This window comes from Talpa europaea (genome assembly GCF_964194135.1).
Source record: "Talpa europaea genome assembly, chromosome: 4".
Lineage (NCBI taxonomy): Eukaryota > Metazoa > Chordata > Mammalia > Eulipotyphla > Talpidae > Talpa > Talpa europaea.
In genome coordinates, this window is record NC_140070.1 from 117,259,998 (window position 1) to 117,283,278 (window position 23,281).

General features: G+C 39.5%; 1 protein-coding gene across 1 annotated transcript in view; it reads left to right on the forward strand.

Annotated features, from left to right (window-relative positions):
- MCCC1 (methylcrotonyl-CoA carboxylase subunit 1) overlaps nucleotides 1–22,947 on the forward strand; it is a gene marked incomplete at its 5' end in the record, with an annotated part of 49,080 nt that extends 26,133 nt beyond the window's left edge. The window contains 8 exons of the mRNA XM_084231736.1: nucleotides 2,568–2,677; nucleotides 5,370–5,586; nucleotides 7,831–7,917; nucleotides 11,715–11,764; nucleotides 16,800–16,937; nucleotides 18,520–18,627; nucleotides 21,262–21,333; nucleotides 22,566–22,947. Coding sequence (XP_084087862.1) covers nucleotides 2,568–2,677; nucleotides 5,370–5,586; nucleotides 7,831–7,917; nucleotides 11,715–11,764; nucleotides 16,800–16,937; nucleotides 18,520–18,627; nucleotides 21,262–21,333; nucleotides 22,566–22,694 — 911 coding nt within the window. The 3' untranslated portion in view covers nucleotides 22,695–22,947. The remainder of the gene's footprint in view (nucleotides 1–2,567; nucleotides 2,678–5,369; nucleotides 5,587–7,830; nucleotides 7,918–11,714; nucleotides 11,765–16,799; nucleotides 16,938–18,519; nucleotides 18,628–21,261; nucleotides 21,334–22,565) is intronic.
- Between the last annotated feature and the right edge of the window lie 334 nt (nucleotides 22,948–23,281).

Here is a 23,281-nt window from a genome sequence, read left to right on the forward strand (position 1 = left end):
AGACTGACGAAATACGCTGCTGAGGGGAGCAGCAGGCGTGGTAGGAGAGGTCTGCGCTCCATGTGGGACCCTCGCCGGTGGCCGGGGATCGAACCGGCGCTGCAGAGGCTGCAGGCAGCTTCGCAGCCCAGCGCTCAACTGCTGTGCCACCGGGAAGGCCCTGACCACCCTGATTTTTGATGAGGCAGTCAGGGCACAGAGAACTTAAGTGACTTGGTCAAGATTATCCTTGAAACCAAGGTTTAGATCCAGGCAGTCTGGCTCCAGAGTCAATGCTCTGAAACTATCTCTGTCTGCTACCATCGTAACTTTAGTTGCCAGAGAAATTATACAGGTGTTGAGTGATGGAATATAGCAGTTCTCAGAAATAATGTTGGGCTCATGTAATTAGGGCACAGTTTTTTTTCCTAAAGATTTATTTATTTATGCATACAAGAGCTGGGGTACAGGCCAGAGATGCGGGGTGGTGAGAGGATTCACCAGAGACAGAACGGGGAACAGAACAGGCAGAGTGACTGAAATACACTGCTGAGGGGAGCAGCAGGCAAGACAGGAGGGTTCTGCTGTGCCATGTGGGTAGCTCCCTGGCCGGCCAGGAATTGAACTCATGCTGCAGAGGCTGCAAATTGCTTCATAGTGCTTAAACCCTTGCGCCACAAGGAAGGCCATAGGATACAGTTTTAAAAGGAAGTCTAGCATGAATAATTGGAAATGCAGCTGGAGACATAGGTTGAGAGCAAATCGCAGAGTCGTGAAGGCCAAAATGAGAACTGGAATTTCTTGATGATGTTGAATTGGCAGCATTTTGAGAGTTTTGGTTTTTTTTAAAGATTTATTTATTTTTATATAAGAACCGGGGTACAGGCCAGATGCGTGGGAGGGTGAGAGGATTCACCAGAGACAGAGCGGGGAGCAGAACAGGTGGACTGACGAAATACACTGCTGAGGGGAGCAGCGGGTGAGACAGGAGAGGTCTGCTGCACCATGTGGAATTCTCGCCGGCCGGCTGAGATTGAACCCGCGCTGCAGAGGATGCTGACAGCTTCACAGTGCAGCACTCAACCACCTGTGCCACCAGGGAGGCCCTTGAGGGTTCTTGCTAAATCATAGCAAGGTTTGGTAGGCAGTGAACTTTCAACTTAGTAGTAGAAGATCTTAGAGAGAAAAGAGGGCACTTGTAATAGAAAAGAGTGTTCAGGGCCTCCCCTGGCGGCACAGTGGTTGTGCGCTGAGCTGCGAAGCTGCTTGCAGCCTCCGCAGTACCGGTTCGATCCCCGGCTGCCAGGGAGGGTCCCACATGACGCGACAGACCTCTCCTGCCTCGCCCACTGCTCCCCTCAGCAGTGTATTTCACCAGTTTGCCTGTTCTATTCCCAGCTCTGGTTCTGGTGAATTCTCTTACCCTCCCGTGCTTCTGACTGTACCTAGCGCTTGTATAAATAAATAAATAAATCTTTAAAAAAGAAAAAGAAAAGAGTGTTCAATGTTCTGTGGGACAAGCAAAGCTTGCAATGTAGCTAAAAACTACTCCAAGGAAAATAGAGACAATTCTGAGGGTTCCCAGGTTCATATCTTGATACTAGGAAAGATAATCTAGTCCATGAAGCTTCCCCCAACCCTCTTCATTTGGGTTTCCTGAGTCCCTGTGCATTCCTCAAATATTGTCCTAGTTATAGTATCTTACGGAAGACTTTTTTTCCTTATCTAGTTTCTCCATCAAATTATAAGATTCTTAAGGAAGAGACTATCTCTTCCATGTTATATTTGCAGCATCTTGCCCAAACCTAGTCCTAGAATATATTCCATATGTGTTAGTGAGTTGGGGGTGAGGGGGTTGTGGAGAATGGGGGGCTGGATGGATGAATAAAAGTAATGTAATGCCTTAATGCCTTGATTTTATAGAAAACCCTGAGGTTCAGAGAGGTCAAGTAGTCTACCAAAATAACAAAAAGCTCCTAGAATCATATTCTTTATAATATACCACAACCCTTTTGACTTGAATCATTTCTAACCAGTGAGATATGCATAGTTCAGATTCCTGGTCACTAAGATTATGGTAGTCTTACTACTATTTGGTAGCTTACCATGCTAGCTCCCATTTATTTGTTGACTATGCCAGGTAAAGCACTTGGCACTTTATTGTCAATCCTTCCAACAACCCTACAGGATAGAGGAATTATCAGCTTTATTTAACTGAGAAAACTGAGGAGGTAATGGAAGAAGAATGCTTAGGGCAGAATGATTGTGATATGATTGGGTAGAGGAAGTTTGCACTGACTTCCAAAATGAAAATGGGAAAGAAAGTTCAGAAGAATGTGGGGTGGAAAGAACCACTCCCATATTAAGACTTGGTGCTCTTGGATGACCTCATCCTCCCTGGACTTTTTTTCATCTTTTTAAATACCCATGAGCCTCAGTTCTTATGAATAAAATGGTGGTAATGATATCTATTGTGTAAGGCTTTGTGAGGATTATCTGTGAAATATAAAGTCCCAGTACAATGTTTTGCTTGCCATAATTTATTCCTTTAAGTTTTGACTTTGGTTTCTGTGGTTTTTCAATTTCAGGAGATGAAGTTTCAGTGCATTATGACCCCATGATTGCAAAGCTGGTTGTATGGGCTGCAGACCGCCAGGCAGCCTTGACAAGACTGAGATACAGCCTTCAGCAATACCACGTGAGTGACCTGGGGTCACTTTAGTGACCCTGATGCTCTCTATATCTCTACAGCCAAGCATGTCTGTGTTGTGTCAGGCAATACCACACTGACAAAGGAACGGGAATCGTGGAGCAGGCTGCACAATGCAGGATGCTGCTTGAGAGCAAGATCCTGGCCATTTTTATTGATAGAATAATCATACAGCATCAGTTACGTGGGGTAGAAGGACAAGGAGAAAAAGATGGGTGAAACTAAATAATTTCATCTAGGGCTTGGGGGGACATGAGTCTGCTGACCAGATAATTGTTATCAGCTTGATGATCAAGTGTTGTAATTGAAACCATACCTCAGACCCCCAGCCATGGTTCTAATCTTATCAACAAGGCATTCTGCTGATCAGCTTCTGGGGTCCCTTGTCATACATTGGGCCTCAGCCCCCCCCCCCCCCCCCGGGCATTCCCGGTCATACCTCATGATGTATGAGTCGGGAATAAGTTTATGCAACTGTCATCAGCCCCCCTGGTGTTCCCGGTCATACCTCTTGATGCATACCCTTCCCAGAGTGATCAAGCTTTCTGCTCTTGATTGATTTGAAAGGCACCTTTTAAGGTTTGGCTCCTCTGACTGATTGACTGGTTTCTGAAGGGCAGTTCTGACCTTGTATAGGAATGCAGAACTGTAGGTAATAATAGTGGTGGCCAAATAGGCCGCTTAAGTCTAGCAGACCCACATGGTCATTTTTTGTCCTTGTCAACTTGTTTCCACCAATTGCCCATATATCACAAACAACATAATTTAACATGGGGAAATTTCCCATCAGTCAGAGTAGGATTTTAGGACTCTTGATTTCAGTTAGAAAAGAAAAATTGCAGGACCAAAACTATTATTGTCAGTGTTATGTACTTCAGTAAAATCCAATATGAAATTTCTGTTCTTCCTGTTAACAAGGCCTGCTACACATTTGGACTATTTTTTTCTTCAAAGGAAAACACTTGTGTTTAGTTTCATCCTTTTGATAGTTTTTGCTCTTCTGCAACACATTAGTTCCCTTGGTGCAGTAAGTTCCATGCCACACTGATTTAGGCTCATAGATGATTTTTTATTAACCTGTGATATTCAAATTGTTGGTGTATATTATTAATTTGATTGAGCTTCTGATCTTTGTGGTTCTAACCACACTGGTTTCTTTGCCATTCCTTCGATACACCTAGCATGGAGCCAAGTCTTGCCAGGCTCTCTCCCAGAATGTTCTTCCTCCACATGATGACCAACTCCCTCCTAACCATCTTCAGTGCCTGTTCAGTGCCTCAGAGTCCTTCCTAGGCTGTCCCTTTTAAAATGGGACCTTTTGCTGTTCTCTAGCCCTTTAGCCTTTATTTTATTCATAGCATCTGATGTTATATTTTTTTTTAATTTTTTTTTTTTTTAATACAAGTACTGTGTACAGTCAGAAGCACGGGAGGGTGAGAGAATTCACCACAGCCAGAGCAGGGAGCAGAGCAGGCAGAAGGACCAAAGTACACTGCTGAGGGGAGCAGCGGGTGGCAAGAGAGGTCTGCGCGCCATGTGGGACTCTCCTCCAGTGGTCGGGGAACAGCCGGGAATATAACCAGTGCTGCAGAGGCTGTGGGCAGACTCGCAACCCAGCGCTCAACCGCTGCGCCACCGGGGAGGCCCTGATATTATATTAGATACTTGTTTCTAGATATTTTTCTGTCCCTAAAATGTAAGTTCTGTGAGGGCGGGGACTTCTATTTTGTTCCTTACTATATCCCCAATACCTGAATCAGTATCTAAAAAGTGCTTAGTAAATGATTATTAAGTAAATGAGTGAATGAATAAATGAGTGAATGCATAACCCCATGGCTTGGGTAGTTGTTTTATCCTTGATCCCATTTACTGGGTAGATTTGGATTAATTTTAAACCTTTTCAATTTTGTAATCAATGTGTAAAATTTGGATATTAGAGTCGTTTAATCCTGTCCCCTCCTATGATTAGCAATCCTGCCCTAGTCTTTTATGTTGTGGGCGTGTTCTGAGCAGCAGGTCTTCAAAATTGTGCAAACAAATCTCATTTACTTTTCATACACTTATTGCTTTCCTAATTTGAATTAATTAAAAGCATCCATATTATAGACTCTAACACCTTTTTTTTTATGTCCTGATAATTTTATATTTTATTTTTTTTAAAGATTTATTTATTTATGCATACAAAAGCTGGGTTATAAGCCAGAGGTGTGGGGGGGAGAGGGGTGAGAGGATTCACCAGAGGCAGAGTGGGGGAGAGAACAGGCAGACTGACCAAAGTACACTGCTGAGGGGAGCAGTGGGGTGAGTCAGAAGAGGTCTGCTGCGCCATGTGGTTTCTCCCTGGCTGGAGAACAAACTCATGCTGCAGTGGCTGCGGTTAGCTTCATAGGTTGCGTCTTAACCCTTGCGCCACCAGGGAGGACCTAATTTTAAATTTTAAATCCAAATAGATAGTGATGGTGAAGTGAGGGTGAGGGGGTGTGTGTGTGTGTGTGTGTTTGTGTGTCTCCTGGGAGTTGTCCTATCACTACGTGGATACCTTAAGAGGTTTTTTATTTTTTTCTGAGAGTTGTCAAGAGTAGAAAATACTTAGAAAGAGCAGATGCCACGGTGATGTTTTTCTGATTAGACTGTCTTTTCCCCCATTTCTTTGGGGGTGTGGGTTTTATTCTCTTCCTAGATTGTCGGACTGCACACCAACATTGACTTCCTGCTCAGCCTAGCTGGCCACCCCGAGTTTGAAGCTGGAAATGTGCACACCGATTTCATCCCTCAACACCGAGATGCACTGTTACCCAGCCGGAAGGCCACAGCCAAAGAGTTTTTATGCCAGGCAGCACTGGGTCTCATCCTCAAGGAGAAAGCTATGACTGATGCTTTCAGAATTCAGACACAAGGTACAGAATGCTTTTTTCTTTTCTCTGCTTGTCAAGATTTTATGACTAAACCTTGGACATGCTTGCCTCTCTTTATACCACTCTTGCCTCCTTTTTCTTCTCAGCGATTATTGACACCATCCTTGGCTAATGTTTGTTGTTGTTTTTTAGTATGGGATAGAGCTTTTCAGATGTCATAGATAAACACTTTTTAACCCATGAAACATAACTTGACAAATCACCTAACAATTTAGAGGTGAATCTGTTTTTAACCAAGCTCTGGTTCTTCCCAAATTCTGGGTGACTCTCTTCCAGGTTATTTTATTAGTCACTCTTCTTGGTCTCCTTTATTGTATCTTTGTATATGCGGCAACTTCCTTTATCGTGGAGACTAAAGATAAACTCTCAGATTCCCTTGGGTTGCCCATGATTTATTGTTGAGATACTTACTTTCACCTTTTCCATTATATGATCCAATTACTGACCACCTAGAGACCTACATACTTTTCTTTTCATGCCATAGGTTGCCAGTCTAGGAAGGAACATGGCAGAGGATCTTCCTGGCTGCCACATGCCTGGGTTCCTGCTTCAGCACCCCTACTGTGTTGTGCCCAACCTCTTACTAGCACCTTAGGAAACTGAAAATTCATTAATGTTTTGTAATTTCAGTCAGTTCTCCATTAGAAAACTCTTCCCTCTAAATTGCACACTCCTGACCTTGCTCCATGATATTTACTCAGCCTAACTCTGACCTTTGGAATAAATAGAAAATAAAAAATTGAATTCATTTACGCTCTTCATTATTATTAGGATTATTATTTTATATAATTATAGGATATTATAATTATATAATAATTATATAATTGAATGGATTCATTCAAGAATGAATGGATTCATTCAAGAATCCATTCTTGAATGGATTCATTCAAGAATGTTAGATTGAAAGCATAAAATGTGTCAGTACATCTTTCGGAAATTTGTGTTCTGTCTTTGTTTTGTTCTTTTACATGAAATGAAATGCATCAAAATGTGCGCAGTATGGTTTTCCTGAGCCTGAACTTAGCTTTTGGAAGATAGTGTCCACTTACTCACCTTTTTTATTTTATTTTTTTTAAAGATTTATTTATTTATTTATACAAGCACTTGGTACAGTCAGAAGCGTGGGAGGGTGAGAGAATTCACCAGAGCCAGAGTGGGGAACAGAACAGGGAGACTGATGAAATATGCTGCTGAGGGGAGCAGCTGGCACAGCAGGAGAGGTCTGTGTGCCATGTGGGACCCTCACCGATGGCCAGGGATTGAACCGGCGCTGCAGAGGCTGCAGGCAGCTTCGCAGCCCAGCGCTCAACCACTGTGCCACCAGGGGAGGCCCTCTTTTATTTTTATAAAGGCTTTTTTGTTCGTTTTTGTGTAGAAGAACTGGGGTATAGGCCAGAGCAGGGGTGGAGTGGAGTGAGGGCTGAGAGGATTCACCAGAGACAGAGTGGGGAGCAGAACAGGCAGATCTACTGAAATATACTGCTAAGGGGTACAGTGGATGAGACAGGAGAGGTGTGCTGCACCATGTGGGTTAGTTCCCTGGCCCGGGATGGAACTCAGGCCTTAGCAGTGATAGTGCTGAAACTTAACCTCTAGGCCACCAGGGAGGCCCTACTCTGCTTTTTTAAATTTAGGTTTATAACTAGCACGAGTATTAACTTCAGAATAAATTTCTTCTATTCAGCTATTTAGTAGCTCCCAAACGTTGTGCAATAGAGGGTGTACACAGACCACTAACACAGAAGAATTAAAAAGGTCGGATGAAAGAAAAATAGTAAGTGGTAGAGATTCTGGTGACATGTAAGCCACCAAAGGATTAGGGTATTAGCTGCATATATTCTGATTTTTTGAGAGAAGCTGGTGTTTTTCATATGAAATTTCCCAGGACATAAATGTAAATCATATTTCCTTCACTGTTTAGAACTAAATAGTCCCATTTGGTATGATTTGATAAATTATGGGGGGGGGGGCATGAGAACACTATTACCATTAACTTATAAAGGAAATATTTTGAGCATTCCCAGACCCCCAAAAAATCCTCTACCACATCATACCAAATAGGAATGTTTTGCTTTTGAATAGTGGTGGAAACTTGTGTCTAATAAAATTTAAAACAATTAAAGAAAACGTATTTGAGCTGTCAGTGTCTTACAATTTTTTTTGGTAAGGTATAAATTCTGAAGGCTTCATGTTCATAAATTTGTTGTTGATAACTTTTGTTTTTAGACCGATACTCTCCATTTGCTTTCAGCAGTGGAGGAAGATTGAATAGCTGTTACACCAGAAACCTGACTCTTAAGGATGGTAAAAACAGTAAGTAATGTTTTCTTGAAGGAGAAATGTGATTCATTTCACATTTACATGAAAATATATCACAATTGCATGGGGAAAAAAAAAAGAATTCAGTCTGGTCACTATCAGTCAATTACATTTTTTTAAAAATCCCTAGCTTAAAAGATTGGAAAGAAGCATGCCAAAATAATAGAATTGATTGGTTCTCAGAAGGAGAGTTAATGATATTTCTTTTTCTTCTTTCCATTTTTTCCTGTATTTTATAAGCTAAAAATATGTCATAAAGCATATATAGCAAAACAACTGAAATAAAGTATGCTGAAATGTTAGTGAGGTTACCAAGGAGGCAATCTTCACCCCTTGCTTCTTTGTACTTTGCTTTGCAATTTCTCTTCAGTAAGAATATTTTACTTTTGAATAAGAAAAGCAATACCCAAAACTATATGGGAGGGAGGATTACCAGTGTTTCAGGTGAAATGGGCCACTAAAGAGCTGTGATTCATTAAGGGCCTTATCAACATGTGAATTTTTTTTCAACAACTTGTGGGGATGGGAGTGGGGGTTGCTGTTATACCCATGTGTATTGGGTGAATTGGAGACACAAAAGGTGAAGTAACTTCTTCAAGGCTAGTAAGTAGCAGTCTTTATGACCTTGATTCCCTTGCTATTTCTACCAACTTTCTAGTGGGAAGTTGATTTTGATTGCACACAAATTTGAGTAGGCTCAGAGTGGGGACTGATTTATTGTGATTGAAGTCAGGAGAGGCTGACACCCAAGCCAGAAGGCAACTTATAAATTTATGATTGTGACAGTGTAGCAAGGAGGTTGGAATCCTTGATAGCTGGTGACCATACCCCTTCTGCTACAGGAGTTTATATGGGAAATCAGATGAGCACTAAGTCAGAGCCAGGAGGGCTGGATAACCTTGAATGTGAGGTGTCTTGAACTGTGATGGCACCATTGTGAAAACATGCTGTCTATCTAGAATCTTCCTCCAGCTCGTGACTGCATCCTCTTCCCTGGACAGAGTAGGCTCTTCTTCACCTCAACTCTGTGTAGACATCTACTTACATATTAACAAAACCCTGGCTCAGAGAAGTTTGATAGGGAGGAGTATTGCTCTAATTTCTTTATCCTGAGCCTACATGGCCATTACTTTATGAACACTGGGTACATCTCTAAGAGTTTATAAAGAAAGTATGCAAATAATCTTTGATACAGAAGCATTCTGCAAATGATAATCATGTTCATTTTTTGTGGTGTGTTTATTCATCTCGTCATAAAAAGAAGCCTTCAAAATCAGGGAGTATCTTACTCTCTAGACTCCCATATATTGAATACAAATATCAGCAAGAGTAACATTTCAGAGGCTCCTTCAACCTTAATTAAATAGAAAAACCATGTGTAATTAAAATTCAGATGAGCCAACTGTGTCATTTGGCATGGGATTTCACCAAGGCACTGAGCAGTGTTTTGAATTATACTGTATCTCTTGGCTTTTTTTAAATGAAAAAATTACAGAATTCAAAAGCCAACAGGATTGCTATTCACTTTGCCCTTTTGGCATTATTTTTCAAAAATGATACAGGTCTAAATGTAACATTTTTCAGAAATGTTGTGGTGAGTCTCTAATAATGTTATACAGCAGTGGCTGTGGTTGAATAATAGGGCACCATACAGGAGGCTTAAGCCCTCAGAGTATTTATGAATATAAATATGGAAAAATATCCTTCAACGTTGTTACTAACGACCATGTTTACAGAACCCTGCCCTACCCTCAGTAGTAATAATAACAGCTGAGATTTACTGAGTGTTTGATATATGTCAGATACTGTGTCCAGTATTTTATGGATTATTTCATTTGCATTTTCAAAACAATGAGTCAGTATACTGTCAACTTTATAAATGGGAATCCAAGACTTATATGAGAAATTAATGATTTTTTTAAGGTCACTCCCAAAGTAATTGATGGAGCCGAAATTGGAACCAACTCTCCAGGGTACTTGTGCTTACTTAACTCTGCAACTTGCTAAACTCCCATAGCTTATTAAATATGTGAAAAGGTTTAAGTCTTGTGGAGGAGGGAAGAGCAAGTTCATTTCCCCTATAATATATAAATGTTTAGAGTTTACCTGCCAGTAGCTTTACTATATTTTTGTTTGCCTTCATGTCAGTTAAATATGTAATTAGATGCATTCTCTCTTCAAAGGAGTAAATCTGTTGACTAAGGTGGAGAAATTTTATTCATTCAAACATTCAGTACAGGTTTATTTAAAGAATAGATACTCTGAGTGATGTGAAGAATAGAAAAAAAGGATGTCTTTGTTCCTTTTTTTTTAAGATTTATTTATCTATGCATGCAAGAGCTGGGGCACAGGCCAGAGATGCGGGGGTAAAAGGATTCACCAGAGACAGAGTGGGGAACAGAAATGGCAGTTGACCAAAGTACATTGCTGAGGGGAGCAGTGGGCAAGTCAGGAGAGATCTGCTGCGCCATGTGGTTTTCTCCCTGGCTGGCCGGGGATCGAACTTGTGCTGCGGAGGCTGTGGGTTGCCCCATAGTGCGGTGCCTAAACCCTTGTGCCACCAGGGAGACCCTATTCCTATTGTTTTCCATTAAACAAATTTACCATTTGTCAAAGAAAAGTGTTGAGAAGATGCATGGCATGGGTAAAAAGGTTTGAATTCTGGCTCTCTTGGGCAAGTCATGCACACCCTCTAAGTCCTCAGCCATAAATGGGTATGGGAGTGGTCATTCCGTGGCTTGTTGTGGCTATTAAATGAGATGATTCATGTAAAGTATTTAGCTCCTGTGTAACATACAGCAGTCAATAAATATTAGCTGTTATTATCACTAAACTGTCCCCCTACAATTATTGAAGAGCAGAGTAGACATGTATGTCACATGTTAATTTAAAAGCTGGTTAAAGAATGATACATATAACTATCCAATTTTTATAGAAAAAAATATGTATTTTCAAGGTATGAGGAGATTCACACATTAAAGTGTTAGTAGTAGTTATATCTTGACAAGAAAGAGGAATCACTTTTCACTTTATATATGTCAGCATTGGACTTTGGTGAACAATTTTATTTTTGCAATTTTTAAAACAACCATAGAGTAGAAAAATCACTCTAGCATACAACTTGGTAAGGAAGATCAGGGCTGGACACTGATTTGAGCTGGCTCCATCAAATGATGGCTGGCATCAGTAGGTGAAATGACTTTTGTCTGCATTCTCTACCCCATAAAACTTTTGATTTCCACCTCCTAGAATAGTCTTCAGCCAATTCAGTATTCATGTGATCATATGGATAGGTTGTATATTGTATTTGTATAATTTGTTGCCATATTTAAAGCACCTTCACATTTATTTGATCATTATTACTTTCTTATACCCATTGAATGGTTCAAACTGGATCAGCAAATTCAGACACAGAAATTTTAAATGATTTAGTCAAGATAAGAGGTGAGTGTGCCACATATGGCAGATTTGGCTCTTAAACCGGAATTTCTCTTTCCCAATTCATTGCATTTTCTACTATAACACTGCAGCCTTTCTTGTTGAAAGAAAAATATCTAAAATATTCTACAATCTTAAAAGAGCTAAAGCTCCATTTTTTTAAGAAAGAAAAATTTTAAATTCACCATTATTGAAACCTGCTTGTAAGATACATGTATATTTTTTTAAATTTTTACTACCAAGGAGTTGAAAGATGCCTGATACCTCTTAATAGATTCAAAGTGAGATTTGAGGTATCTCTATTACTGAATAATGCTTCTAATTTTTCTTCAATTTTCCCTTTTTCCATAAAGATGTAGCCATAGCTGTAACATACAATCGTGATGGGTCCTATAGCATGCAGGTAAGCCTTGTTTTGTTTTACAGGTCAGAGCTAACTCTCTTGGGTTGAATAGGGTCTTTAATACTCTCTGGTTTCTCTTAAACCACTGATTATGATGGCTGTAACAAGGAGAATGTCAGGTACTTTTATTTCAGAGCACTATGGTAAAATTCCCCTCTATATAGTTTCGGATTGTTTACTCAGTTTGACTCAGTTTCCTTAAGAATAAAAATTTGACAAAAAAAATATCTTTGAGTCAGACACCTGACATTATATTAGGTGATTATATTAGTGATTCCTCTTTAAATGTAAATACATTTAAAGTAGCTGTTTTCAAATTTTTTGGTTTTGGGAACCTTTCACACTCTTAATATTATTGTGAATTCCCCAGAGAACTTTTGTTTGTGTGTTGCATCTTATTAACTGTTTCAAAAATTAAACTGAGAACATTTAAATCTTTTTATTATTTTGTTAATGTATATGTTTTCAAATATACACAACATAAAGTTTACCATTTTAACCATTTTAAATGTACAGTTCAGTGACATTAAATACATTCACATGGTTGTTGATACAACCATCACCACCATCCATCTCCAGAATATTTTTCCTCTCACAAAACTGAAAATATTTTAAACAAATAACACCTCAGTCCTCCCAACCTCCTCTTCTTTTTATCTCTAGGAATTTGACTGCTCTAAGTACTTCATGTAAGTGAAGCCATTAGTATTTGTCCTTTTGTGATTTCCTTATTTTACTTGGCACAATGCCTTTAAGGTTCATCCATGTTGTAGCATGTGTCCGAATTTCCTTCCTTTTTAAGACTGAATCATATTCCACTGTTTATATTTGCCACACTCTGTTTATTCATTTATCTACTCTGGGTGCTTGAGTTACTTTCTGTCTTTTGGCTATTATGAATAATGCTGCTATGAACAAATAGCTTGAAGTCCCCTTTCAATTCTTTGGGACATATACCCAGATGTGATATTGCTGGGTCATATAAAAACTGTAGGTTTTTTTTTTTTTTTGAAGAACTTCTATAATACATCAGTTTACATTTCCCCTAACAATATACCACATCCTTCCTAACACCTATTTTCTGTTGTTTTATCTTCTCTGGAGAAGTATCTATTTAGATACTCTTTTTTTTAACAAGTTTGTTTATTTGTTGTTGTTGTTGAGTTATAGGATAAATTGAGAAAAGTTTAATACCTAAGATTGTATAAGCACAAGTGTAATTAATCGCCAGAACAATAGCATTATCACATGTCCTGCAGAAAAAGAATGAGGTTTTAAAAAAGTAGCATTAATATTATAAGGAAGAAGTTTGAAGAAGTGAAATCCCTAAAAAATCTTGGGGACCCCAAGGGACCCACAAGTCATACTTGGAGAATCTCTAGTCAAAAGTGATAATCCTCAGCAAAAAGAAATAACATTACGCTGCAAATGAAATGTGAAAAAGGTTTAAAAACAATGTGATAATTCAAAATCTTATACTAGGGCACACATTCAGAGTAGAATAAATTTATTTTATTATGAGCTAAGTGGTTTTAAGTAATTTATCATTGATATGCTTTAGATCTCCCAACACTTTAATAGATATTGGTTTTTAATAGATATTGGTTTTAATAGATATTGGGGTTTTTTTCTTTTTCTTGGTTATATCCAAAACGTTTAGATTTAGAGGAAAGAGAGAAGACACTTGCACAGACACAAGCCCACATTGGTTTTCCTTCTCTGAAATTGAGAAAAATTATGGGAAGCTTACCTACTTTAGTATATGAGTTGTAATTCATATTAGTACCTCTGGCTTGGCAATCCCTTCTTGTACCCTGGTAAACAGTAAAGTAAATTGCAGATTTATCCTAATGTGCTATGGAACTACATTAATAAATTTAGATTGTGCCTTTGTAAATCTTTAAATAAAACTATTGCCAGTCTAACCTTTATGCCCTGAGAATTCCACAAACATTCAAATGGCTTTTTACTAGGTTACAAAGCAGAGTAAAATGTCATATTTAACTTAGAGTAGATGAGAACCAGTGTATAAATACTGCCGTGTGACCAGTTTCACCATAGCTTACACAATATATTTGAAAATAATAAGCCAGAAGACTTTCACACTAATATCAAGGGAATTGAAATGAAAAGGAGAGAGACAAGATTTAAATGGATTTTCTGTGTGTAAGAAAAATGTTTTTCTTTAGCATATATGTGCGAAAACGTTCTTTGGAACAAAAAGGTTGCCTGGGAATAAATTTAATCAAAGAAGTGAAAGACTGTATACTGAAAACTAAGACACTGTTGAAAGAAATAGAATACACAAAGAGATGGAAGGGTGTTCTATATTCCTCATGGATTGGAAAAATTAGCATTGTTAAAATGGCTCTATTATGTAAAGCAATATACAGATTGAAAGCAATCCCTATCAAAATCCCAGCAGTATTCTTCACAGAAATAAAACAAAAAAAAGTCATGAAATTTATTTGGAACTAAAAAGGAACTCTAATAGCAAAAAATCTCCTTACAAAGGAATAAAAATGGAAGTATCATCCTCCCCAACTTTAAGCTATATTAGAGAGCAATAGTAATCAAAACAGCTTGATATTGGAATAAAAACAGACCCAGAGATCAATAAACAGAATTGAAGGTCCAGAAATAAAACCACACAGATACAGAGAACTAATTTACAGCAAAGAAGACAAGAGTTTACAGTGGAGCAAGGAAAGCCTGTTCAATAAATGCTGTTGGGAAAACTGGGCACCACATACAAGGTTTGAAACTACTACTATCAAACACTAATCATGAAAATTAAATCGAAAAATGAATCACAGAGTTGAATGTAAGACCTGAAACCATAAAATACATGGAAGACATAGCTAATGGATTTCTTAATATCAGCCTTAAAGAGGTGTTTAGAGACATGCCTCTAATGACAAGGTAAGCAAAAGCAAAAGTAAACAAGTAGGACTACATCAAACTAAAAACCTTCTGCACAGCAAAAGATCTCTGCATCATAATGAGAAGACATCCAATAGAATAAGGGATCTTTACACGTCATTCAACAAGGGGTTAATATCTGAAATATACAAAGAACTCATAAAAGTCAACAGTAAAAAAGCGAACAACCTGATTTTTAAATTGACAGAGGATATGATTTAAAGATGGTCACTAGGCACATGATAAGCTATTCATCATCTCTTATAAGAGAATGCAAATTAAAACAACGATGAGCTATCACCTCACACCTGTGAGAACAACTATTTTTCCAAAGAAGAAACAGGAAATGTTAGAGAAAATGTAAAGAGAAGGAAACTTAAACAATATTGTTGGCAATGTAAATTGGTGCAGCCATTATGGAAAGCAGTGTGGAAGTTCCCCCAGAAAACTTAAAAATAGAAATTCTATATGATCCTTTATCCCATTCTGGGTATTTACCAGAAAAATACAAAAACACTAATTTGAAGACATATGTGCCTCATATTTTGGCAGCACTATTTTCAATAGCCAAGAGCAGGAAACAACCTCAGCAACCATTGACAGAAAAATGGATAAAGGTGTGTTATATACACACAATGGAACACTATTCATCTATTTTAAAAACAGCATTTGCAATAATATGAACCATCCTAGCAGGAATTACTCTTAGTGAAATGAGCCAGAGAGAGACAAACATTGTAGGATTTCACTCCTATGTGGTATATAGAGAAAAATAGATAAAACAAAAATAAACTTTTGTGCTCTAAGTCCAAGTAGTGGTTACCAGAAGGAAGGAGAAAGAGGATACGTAAATCAGGTAAAAGGGAACAGTGGTATGGGAAAGGATAGATTTGGTCTTTCAGTGGTGAACTAAATGTAGTATATATACATGTTGATGCTCAATGATGAACACCTGAAACTTACGTAATATTATAATGCAGTGTTATTTCAATTAGAAATGAAAAAATAGAAAGGTTTCATGTTCTTTTGTCTACTTCCTTGAAAAATTAAATGTGAAATCTATAATTTGGCACTCTGTCTTAGAGTGAGAAAATTATGGTCATTCTCCAGCTAACTTATCTTTGTAAATCATACCTGAAGCCCATAAATTGGGTCTCTGTGTTGGTGAGATTTTTTTTTTAAATACTATGTAATTATGTAGTTCTGCCATTTTTTTTTATTACTGACGTTGGCACAGCAAAATCAGACTTTACTTTGTGTAGTCAAAAATGAATACTAAATGTAATATGTAATCTACTCAACTGAATTTTAAATTATTTTGCTTTTAGTATTCTATTTCTCATTGTTATTGCTATTCTATTTTTTTTTTAAGATTTATTTATTTATACAAGAACTGAGGTACAGGCCAGAGGCGCAGGAGGGTGAGAGAATTCATCAGAGACAGAGTGAGGAGCAGAACAGGCAGACAACTGAAGACACTGCTGAGGGGAGCAGCGGGTGAGGCAGGAGAGGTCTGCCGCGCCATGTGGGTTTCTCCCTGGCCAGCTGGGAATCGAACCTGTGCTGCAGAGGCTGCAGACAGCTTCACAGCATGGCGTTCCACTTGCTGCGCCACCAGGGAGGCCCGTTATTGCTATTCTTAAATTAACCTTTATCTGTGGCAATATGTTGCTATAGATATGTTATAGAATTTTTTCTTTTAATTATCTTATTATAGTTTCCTTTTTTTCTTTTGGTATCATTTTTTATTGCGATAACATTGGTTTACAGCTATATGATTTAGAGATGTAGGTTTATATCTCTTCAGGTATACTTTGCCACACCATACTTGCCCAGTGCACCCACAGTCCAACACCACAGTCCACTGGACCCTCTTCCCCAGCACCCATCCTCCCTTCCTGGTTGCCACAGTTCTGCAGTCAGACTTCTCATTACTGATTCCAACTAGAATATTTTGCTTATAGATCTTAGGCAGAACGTTGCTACATGGCTTTTTTAAAAAATTACCTATTACCTTCTGACACTATTAACAGTAAAGAACTGATTCTGATTTTATTAGTTCTATAGGGTTTTTCATTTATTTTAAGGATCTTATTTTCCTGTTTTTTTTCAGATTGAAGATAAAATTTTCCAAGTCCTTGGTGATCTGTATACGGAGGATAACAGCACTTACCTGAAATGTTCTGTTAATGGAGTTGCTAGTAAAACTAAGCTAATTATCCTGGAAAACACTATTTACCTATTCTCTGCGGTAATGTCTCTTCTTTAAAACAACACCATTGGGGTTTGGGGAGAAGTTGTTTGGCCAGAGGCATTCCACTGAAAGACATTAGAAAGATCCCATTTCCCAATCACTGCTATGACCTTTTTTCTCTCCTCCACTCAATTTTCTTTGCTACCTTTTGCCTTCTCTTGTTTTCCACACACCCCTTTTGCTCACAGAATCTCACTGATAGACACATATCCATCTTCTTCCTTTAATTCTGAAAACTGTCCTTGCACCCTTTTTGTCAGAGTTTCTTCCTGCTGGGTGGGTGTGTTCTCAGGTATTTGATACCTGAACCCCTTCCCCAACCACCACCCTCCTGGTACTGGGGATGGGAGGAGGTGGCCATTGGGGGAGGAGGTGGCCATTGGGAGAGGAGGTTGGATGGGATATTCATTTTGTGGGGAAGGTGGCAGTAGGAAGGTGGATGTGCTGTTAGTTCTGGTCTCTTGGCGGTGAAAGAGTGGTTAAGGCAAGCTTTGCATAGATTTAGTGAAGTGTTTGTTTCCTAACCCAGTGCTTTTAGCTAGGAGCTTTCTGCCCAATGAGCCATTAGCATTCTGCATGAGCAAAAGAAAGAGAATGTATTGTCAGATCTATTCTAGCCTCTTCAGTGTCTTCTCAACATTTGGAAACCATCTTATTGATCATAGTCCTTTATGGCAAGTCGCCCATAGTATTCTAGTAATTAAACTATTTTATGTGGAATCAAGGATGATCTCATTTTATCAGGCCCTCCTTTTCATATGCAGTTGTGCTGTAACAATCTGATGGTAGAGGTGTAGAATGGAGTGGTGATGAGCAGTTCGGGAGTGTGAAATTGCTTTGGGTCAAATCCTGGCCCTACCACTTAGTAGCTGTGCAACCTTGGGCAAATTAGAGTTTCAGGCCCCCAAGCTATAAAACAGAATCGGGTTGCTCTCATAATTAATGACATGATATATATAATTGTTAAAAACAGTTTCTGGCATCAACTAAGCACTTGATAGTAGGGATGTTACTGAAAATCACTTCTGTGCCATGGTTGTCTTCAGTTATATGCTGGTACAGTTGCTACAGTAACTTCTTTACTCCCCTGAAAAGTATGTGTACCATTTCTCCTTTATAATAGGAAACCAAGACTGAAAGGGGTTTAGTAATTTGTTCAAGGTCAGAAAGCTACTTGAGAACCCTAAAATTATTTTTTTTAAGATATTTATTTATTTTTAGCTGGGGGGTAGCCCAGGGGGGGCAGGGGATGAGAGGACCCACTAGAGACAAAGTGGGGAGTAGAACAGATGGACCAACTGAAATAATACTGCTGCGGGGAGCAGCAGGTGAGATAGGAGAGGTCCACTGTGCCATGTGGGCCAGCTACCTGGCTGGGGATCAAACCAGTGCTGCAGTGGCTGCTGCTAGCTTCATACTGCTGAGACTTAACCCCTTGTGCCACCAGGGAGGCCCAGAACCCTAAAATTACTAAAGATGGCTAACATTTAACAAATGTCTTAAAAATAATCATCACCATATATTAGTAAAAATACAGTGATAAGATCCTGATTTCATATTCCTTTGTCTTTTTTTATAGGGAGGAAATGTTCAGATTGGCATTCCAGTCCCCAAATACTTATCTTTGGAGGGCTCAGAAGGAATGCAAGGAGGCACCATAGCTCCAATGACGGGAACCATTGAAAAGGTAATGACATGAATGTGTAGAACAGCATTCAGCAAGGCCCGATAAATGTCTGTGTTGAACTTTGTCACAGATATCCTTTCTCCCTCTGTAAACCTTGCTCACTGGAAAACATCCATTTCAAGAAAACAAGAGGATCTATGATAGATTCAAGTTAAATATTATAGTCTTCAATGAAATTGCCCATTTACTAATTTACAATAAAAATTGTTGATTTTGAAAGTGGGAATTTACATCAACGTAGACTTAGGTTGTTTTTTTTTTTTTTTAAGATTTATTTATTTATGCATACAAGAGCTGGGGTACCGGCCAGAGGCGCATAGGGTGAGAGGATTCACCAGAGACAGAGTGTGGAACAGAACAGGCGGATTGACCGAAATACACTGCTAAGGGGAGCAGCGGGCGAGTCAGGAGAGGTCTGCTGCACCATATGGGTAACTCCCTGGCTGAGGATTGAACTTGTGCTTCAGGAGCTGTGGATAGCTTCATAGTGTTGACACTTAACCCCTTGCTCCACTAGGGTGGCCCAGTTTTCTTTTCTTTTTTTTTTTTTAAGATTTATTTATTTATTTATACAAGCACTGGCTACAGTCAGAAGCGCGGGAGGGTGAGAGAATTCACCAGAGCCAGAGCGGGGAGCAGAGCAGGCAGAAGGACCGAAGTACACTGCTGAGGGGAGCAGCGGGCGGCAGGAGAGGTCTGCGCACCATGTGGGACCCTCCTCTGGTGGCCGGGGAGCAGCCGGGGATCGAACCGGCGCCGCAGAGGCCGCGGGCAGCTTTGCAACCCAGCGCTCAACCGCTGCGCCACCAGGGAGGCCCCCAGTTTTCTTTTTATGATTAAAATGAAGCATTCACCAAATATTATCAAAAAAATGTTTGTTATTTTTAATGTTAAATTTAACAGGAAACAATTTTATCATAAAACAATAATATTTTCTCTAATGTACATAATTGTGTCTGTGTTAAAATAAAGTTTGAGGGGGCCTCCCCGGTGGCGCAGCGGTTGAGTGCTGGGTTGCGAAGCTGCCCGCAGCCTCTGCAGCACCGGTTCGATCCCCAGCTGCTCCCCGGCCACCGGAGGAGGGTCCCACATGGCGCGCAGACCTCTCCTCTCCTGCCGCCCGCTGCTCCCCTCAGGAGTATACTTTGGTCCTTCTGCCTGCTCTGCTCCCCGCTCTGACTGGTGAATTCTCTCACCCTCCTGCGCTTCTGACTGTACCCAGTGCATGTATAAACAAACAAGCAAACAAACAAATAAATAAATAAATAAAACATGCCTCTATTTAAAAAAAAAAATAAAGTTTGAAAGGCAGTTTTGGTGAAGGACAACATGGTTTGGTGTTGAATGCAGTATACATTCAGAGCTGAGATCTACACTGACAATTTCAAATGATGATGGACTAGTAGACTCCTTTTATATGCTTGAATGTAGTAAAGTCCCCTCAAATTTATTTAAATCTTAAAGTAAATTCTCTATTTTTACTACCAAAAAAAGGGCAGAGGAAAATAAATTGTATAAGTATAATAAAACATTTCACCTCTGAAATGTTTGCCCCAGGGGGTTTCTGAGCTAGAAACTGGAGACTTCGGTCTGCCTTTAGCTTGTCACTCTGAGTTCCCCCAGACCTCTATATTATGGACATCCCTGCAAAGGGTCTTATATTTAATGATATACATTTTCCCCATAACTGTCCCCAGAGTTCATGAGCACTACTAAATTATCACCCAGCATTTCAGGGGTGTTTCTAAAGTTTTTCACAATTTTAATTCTACATGTTGACTTTAGAACCTGACTCTACTATATGATGTTTCAAAAAACTCCTTGATAACCATGTTAACCAAGAAGATACTGAGAGCTTATAGGATATATGTGTTCATTTATACATTAAAAAGGAAAAGAGGGGCCTCCCTTGTGGCACAAGGGGTTAAGTGTCAGCATTATGAAGCTATCAGCAGCCACTGCAGCATGAGTTATGATCCCCGGCCAGGGAGCTGACCCACATAGTGCAGCAGACCTCTCCTGACTCACCCACTGTTCCCCTCAGCAGTGTATTTCAGTCAGTCTGCCTGTTCTGCTCCCTACTCTGTCTCTGGTGAATCTTTTCACCCCTAGTATCTCTCATGTACACCCCAGCTCTGGTTGGCATAAATAAAATAAATCTTTTAAAAAATAATAAAAATAAAAAGGAAATTTTGTTTTTCTGAGGTTGTCAGTCAGGTTTCTTTCATATGATGTCACCTGTACTTTTACTACTCAGACCCTAAAGACTTGAAACACTATCCTGAGTATGGTGAAAATTTAGTGGTTCTTCCCTGTTGTTGGTATGTCTTATCTGTACTTTCATGGGGAAAAAGAAGATCCTAAGATATTTAAAACATATTGATCTGAGTCAAGCAAGTCTATATGGTTTGGGGTTGGGGATGGGAAGCTAAGTAGCGCCTCTACTCCCCCTTCACCCCCGCCACTGTCAAAAGAGCCCACAATGCTAGATTAACCTTTGGGTCTCCAGTTTGCAGCAGTACATTTACCTTTGGCAAACAACCACATGTAGGCTCTGTACATTTATATACCAACTCTATGAACCATGAAGGACCTTGTGTTTTTCAATATTAACCTGTCACTCTGAATCTCTAGGTGTTTGTAAAAGCTGGAGACAAAGTGAAAGCTGGAGATTCTCTAATGGTTATGATTGCCATGAAAATGGAGGTAAGTGAAATCACAGGTAAACTTTGGGAGCTATCAAACCTAATCATTAAGTTAATACCATTTAAAATATTAAGAACCATGTATTGATGAACCATTAATGTCAGGAAACAAAACAAAACCATCCTTCTCTTAAAGTACTTTTTCACTTAGCTTAGATTTAGGCATTATCCCAGCTGAATGCTAACTATTGGTATTTTCTGATGTTGAACTTAGGATCCCACATATTCTAGCCACGTAGGAGTTTTCTTTTTTAAAAAAAAAATTGATTTATTTATGCATAGAAGAACTGGGGTATAGGTAGGCCAGAGGTGCAGGAGGTGAGAGGATTCACCAGAGACAGAGTGGGGAGCAGAACATGTGGATATACTGAAATACACTACTGAGGGGAGCAGCGGGAAAGGCAGGGGAGGTCTGTTGTGCCATATGTAAATTAGCTCGCTGGCTGGGGATGAAATCAGGCTGCAGCCATGATAGTGTGAAAGTGCTGAGACTTAACCCCTATGCCAACAAGGAGACCCAACCTGGGGAGTTTTTAAGATGTACTTTTCCATACCAATTAAATTGACTCTCCCAGGTCCTCCTTGGTGGTGCAAGGGGTTAAGTCTCAACACTATGAAGCTATCTGCAGCCACTGCAGCATGAGTTAGATCCCAGGCCAGGGAGATGACCCCCCATGGCACAGCAGACCTCTCCTGGCTCACCACTGCTCCCCTCAGCAGTGTTTCAGTCAGGCTGCCTGTTCTGCTGTCCACCCTGTCTCTGGTGAATCCTCTAAGCCCTCTGCCACCACACACACCCCTCTGGCCTACACCCCAGCTCTTATATGCATAAATAAATAAAATAAATCTTTAAAAATAATAAGTTGAATCTCCCAGAGTGGGACCCAAAGGTCAGTAGTATTTTAAAAGTTTCCCAGTGAGATTCTACTGTGGAGCTTGCATTGAGTTTTACCTGCTAGATCAGAGCTCCCCAATTAGAGACCTTGAGTGGGCTGTAGTTGTGTACATTAGTGAGGGTGACTCCTCCCAACCCCAGGCACACCGTAAAAATGTTAGTTTCTATGTGATGTGATTATGGATGGGATGATTATGCATTGGGATGACTGATAGATGACACGGCATCAAGACAGATGGCTTCATTTTTCATTTTTCATCTAACTTTCTTAACTGCTGTATGCTCAGCACTCATTAATTTAACAACTATATGTTTTGCCATGTTTTGTGTCTCTGCAGCATACTATAAAGGCTCCAAAGGATGGCACGATTAAGAAAGTGTTCTATCAAGAAGGTTCTCAGGCTAACAGACATGCTCCTTTAGTCCAGTTTGAGGAGGAGGAGTCTGGCAAAGGGGAAGAAAAATAAATTCCATCAAAGAAATGACAAGCTGAACTCTACTTTAAGTATGATATCTTTAGGGGCCTCCACTGGTGGCGCAGTGGTTGAGCGCTGGGTTGCGAGGCTGCCCGCAGCCTCTGCAGCGCCAGTTCAATCCCTGGCCACCGGTGAGGGTCCCACAAAAAAAAAAAGTATGATATCTTTATACCAAAAAGAGAAAGTGCCTTTTTGTTTTTCTTGGGGTCTAATAAACAGTGGTTTTACTAAATGATTATATGGTTGTGCCAAAACCTTTCATATTTAAGAATCATGTACTTGGATCACAAATACAATAAACTCTCAAAAACGTTCCTATTAATAAAACTGAATTATACATTTTTATTGGAAGCTAATATGGTTTGTTTCTACCTTGAATTTTATGTAATGTAATGTCTTTAGGAAAGTGGGAAGCTACTTAATCAAAAGAGAATGATTAGAAGAGAAAAGGTGGTTTAACTAAATGAATTCTTTCCCATTTATAATTGTAATGAAAATTGGCATTAACATAGTTTGGAGACAGATGCCATAGAATTAAACTTAACCAAGGTTTTGCTTTCACCAAAGAGTAACTTATT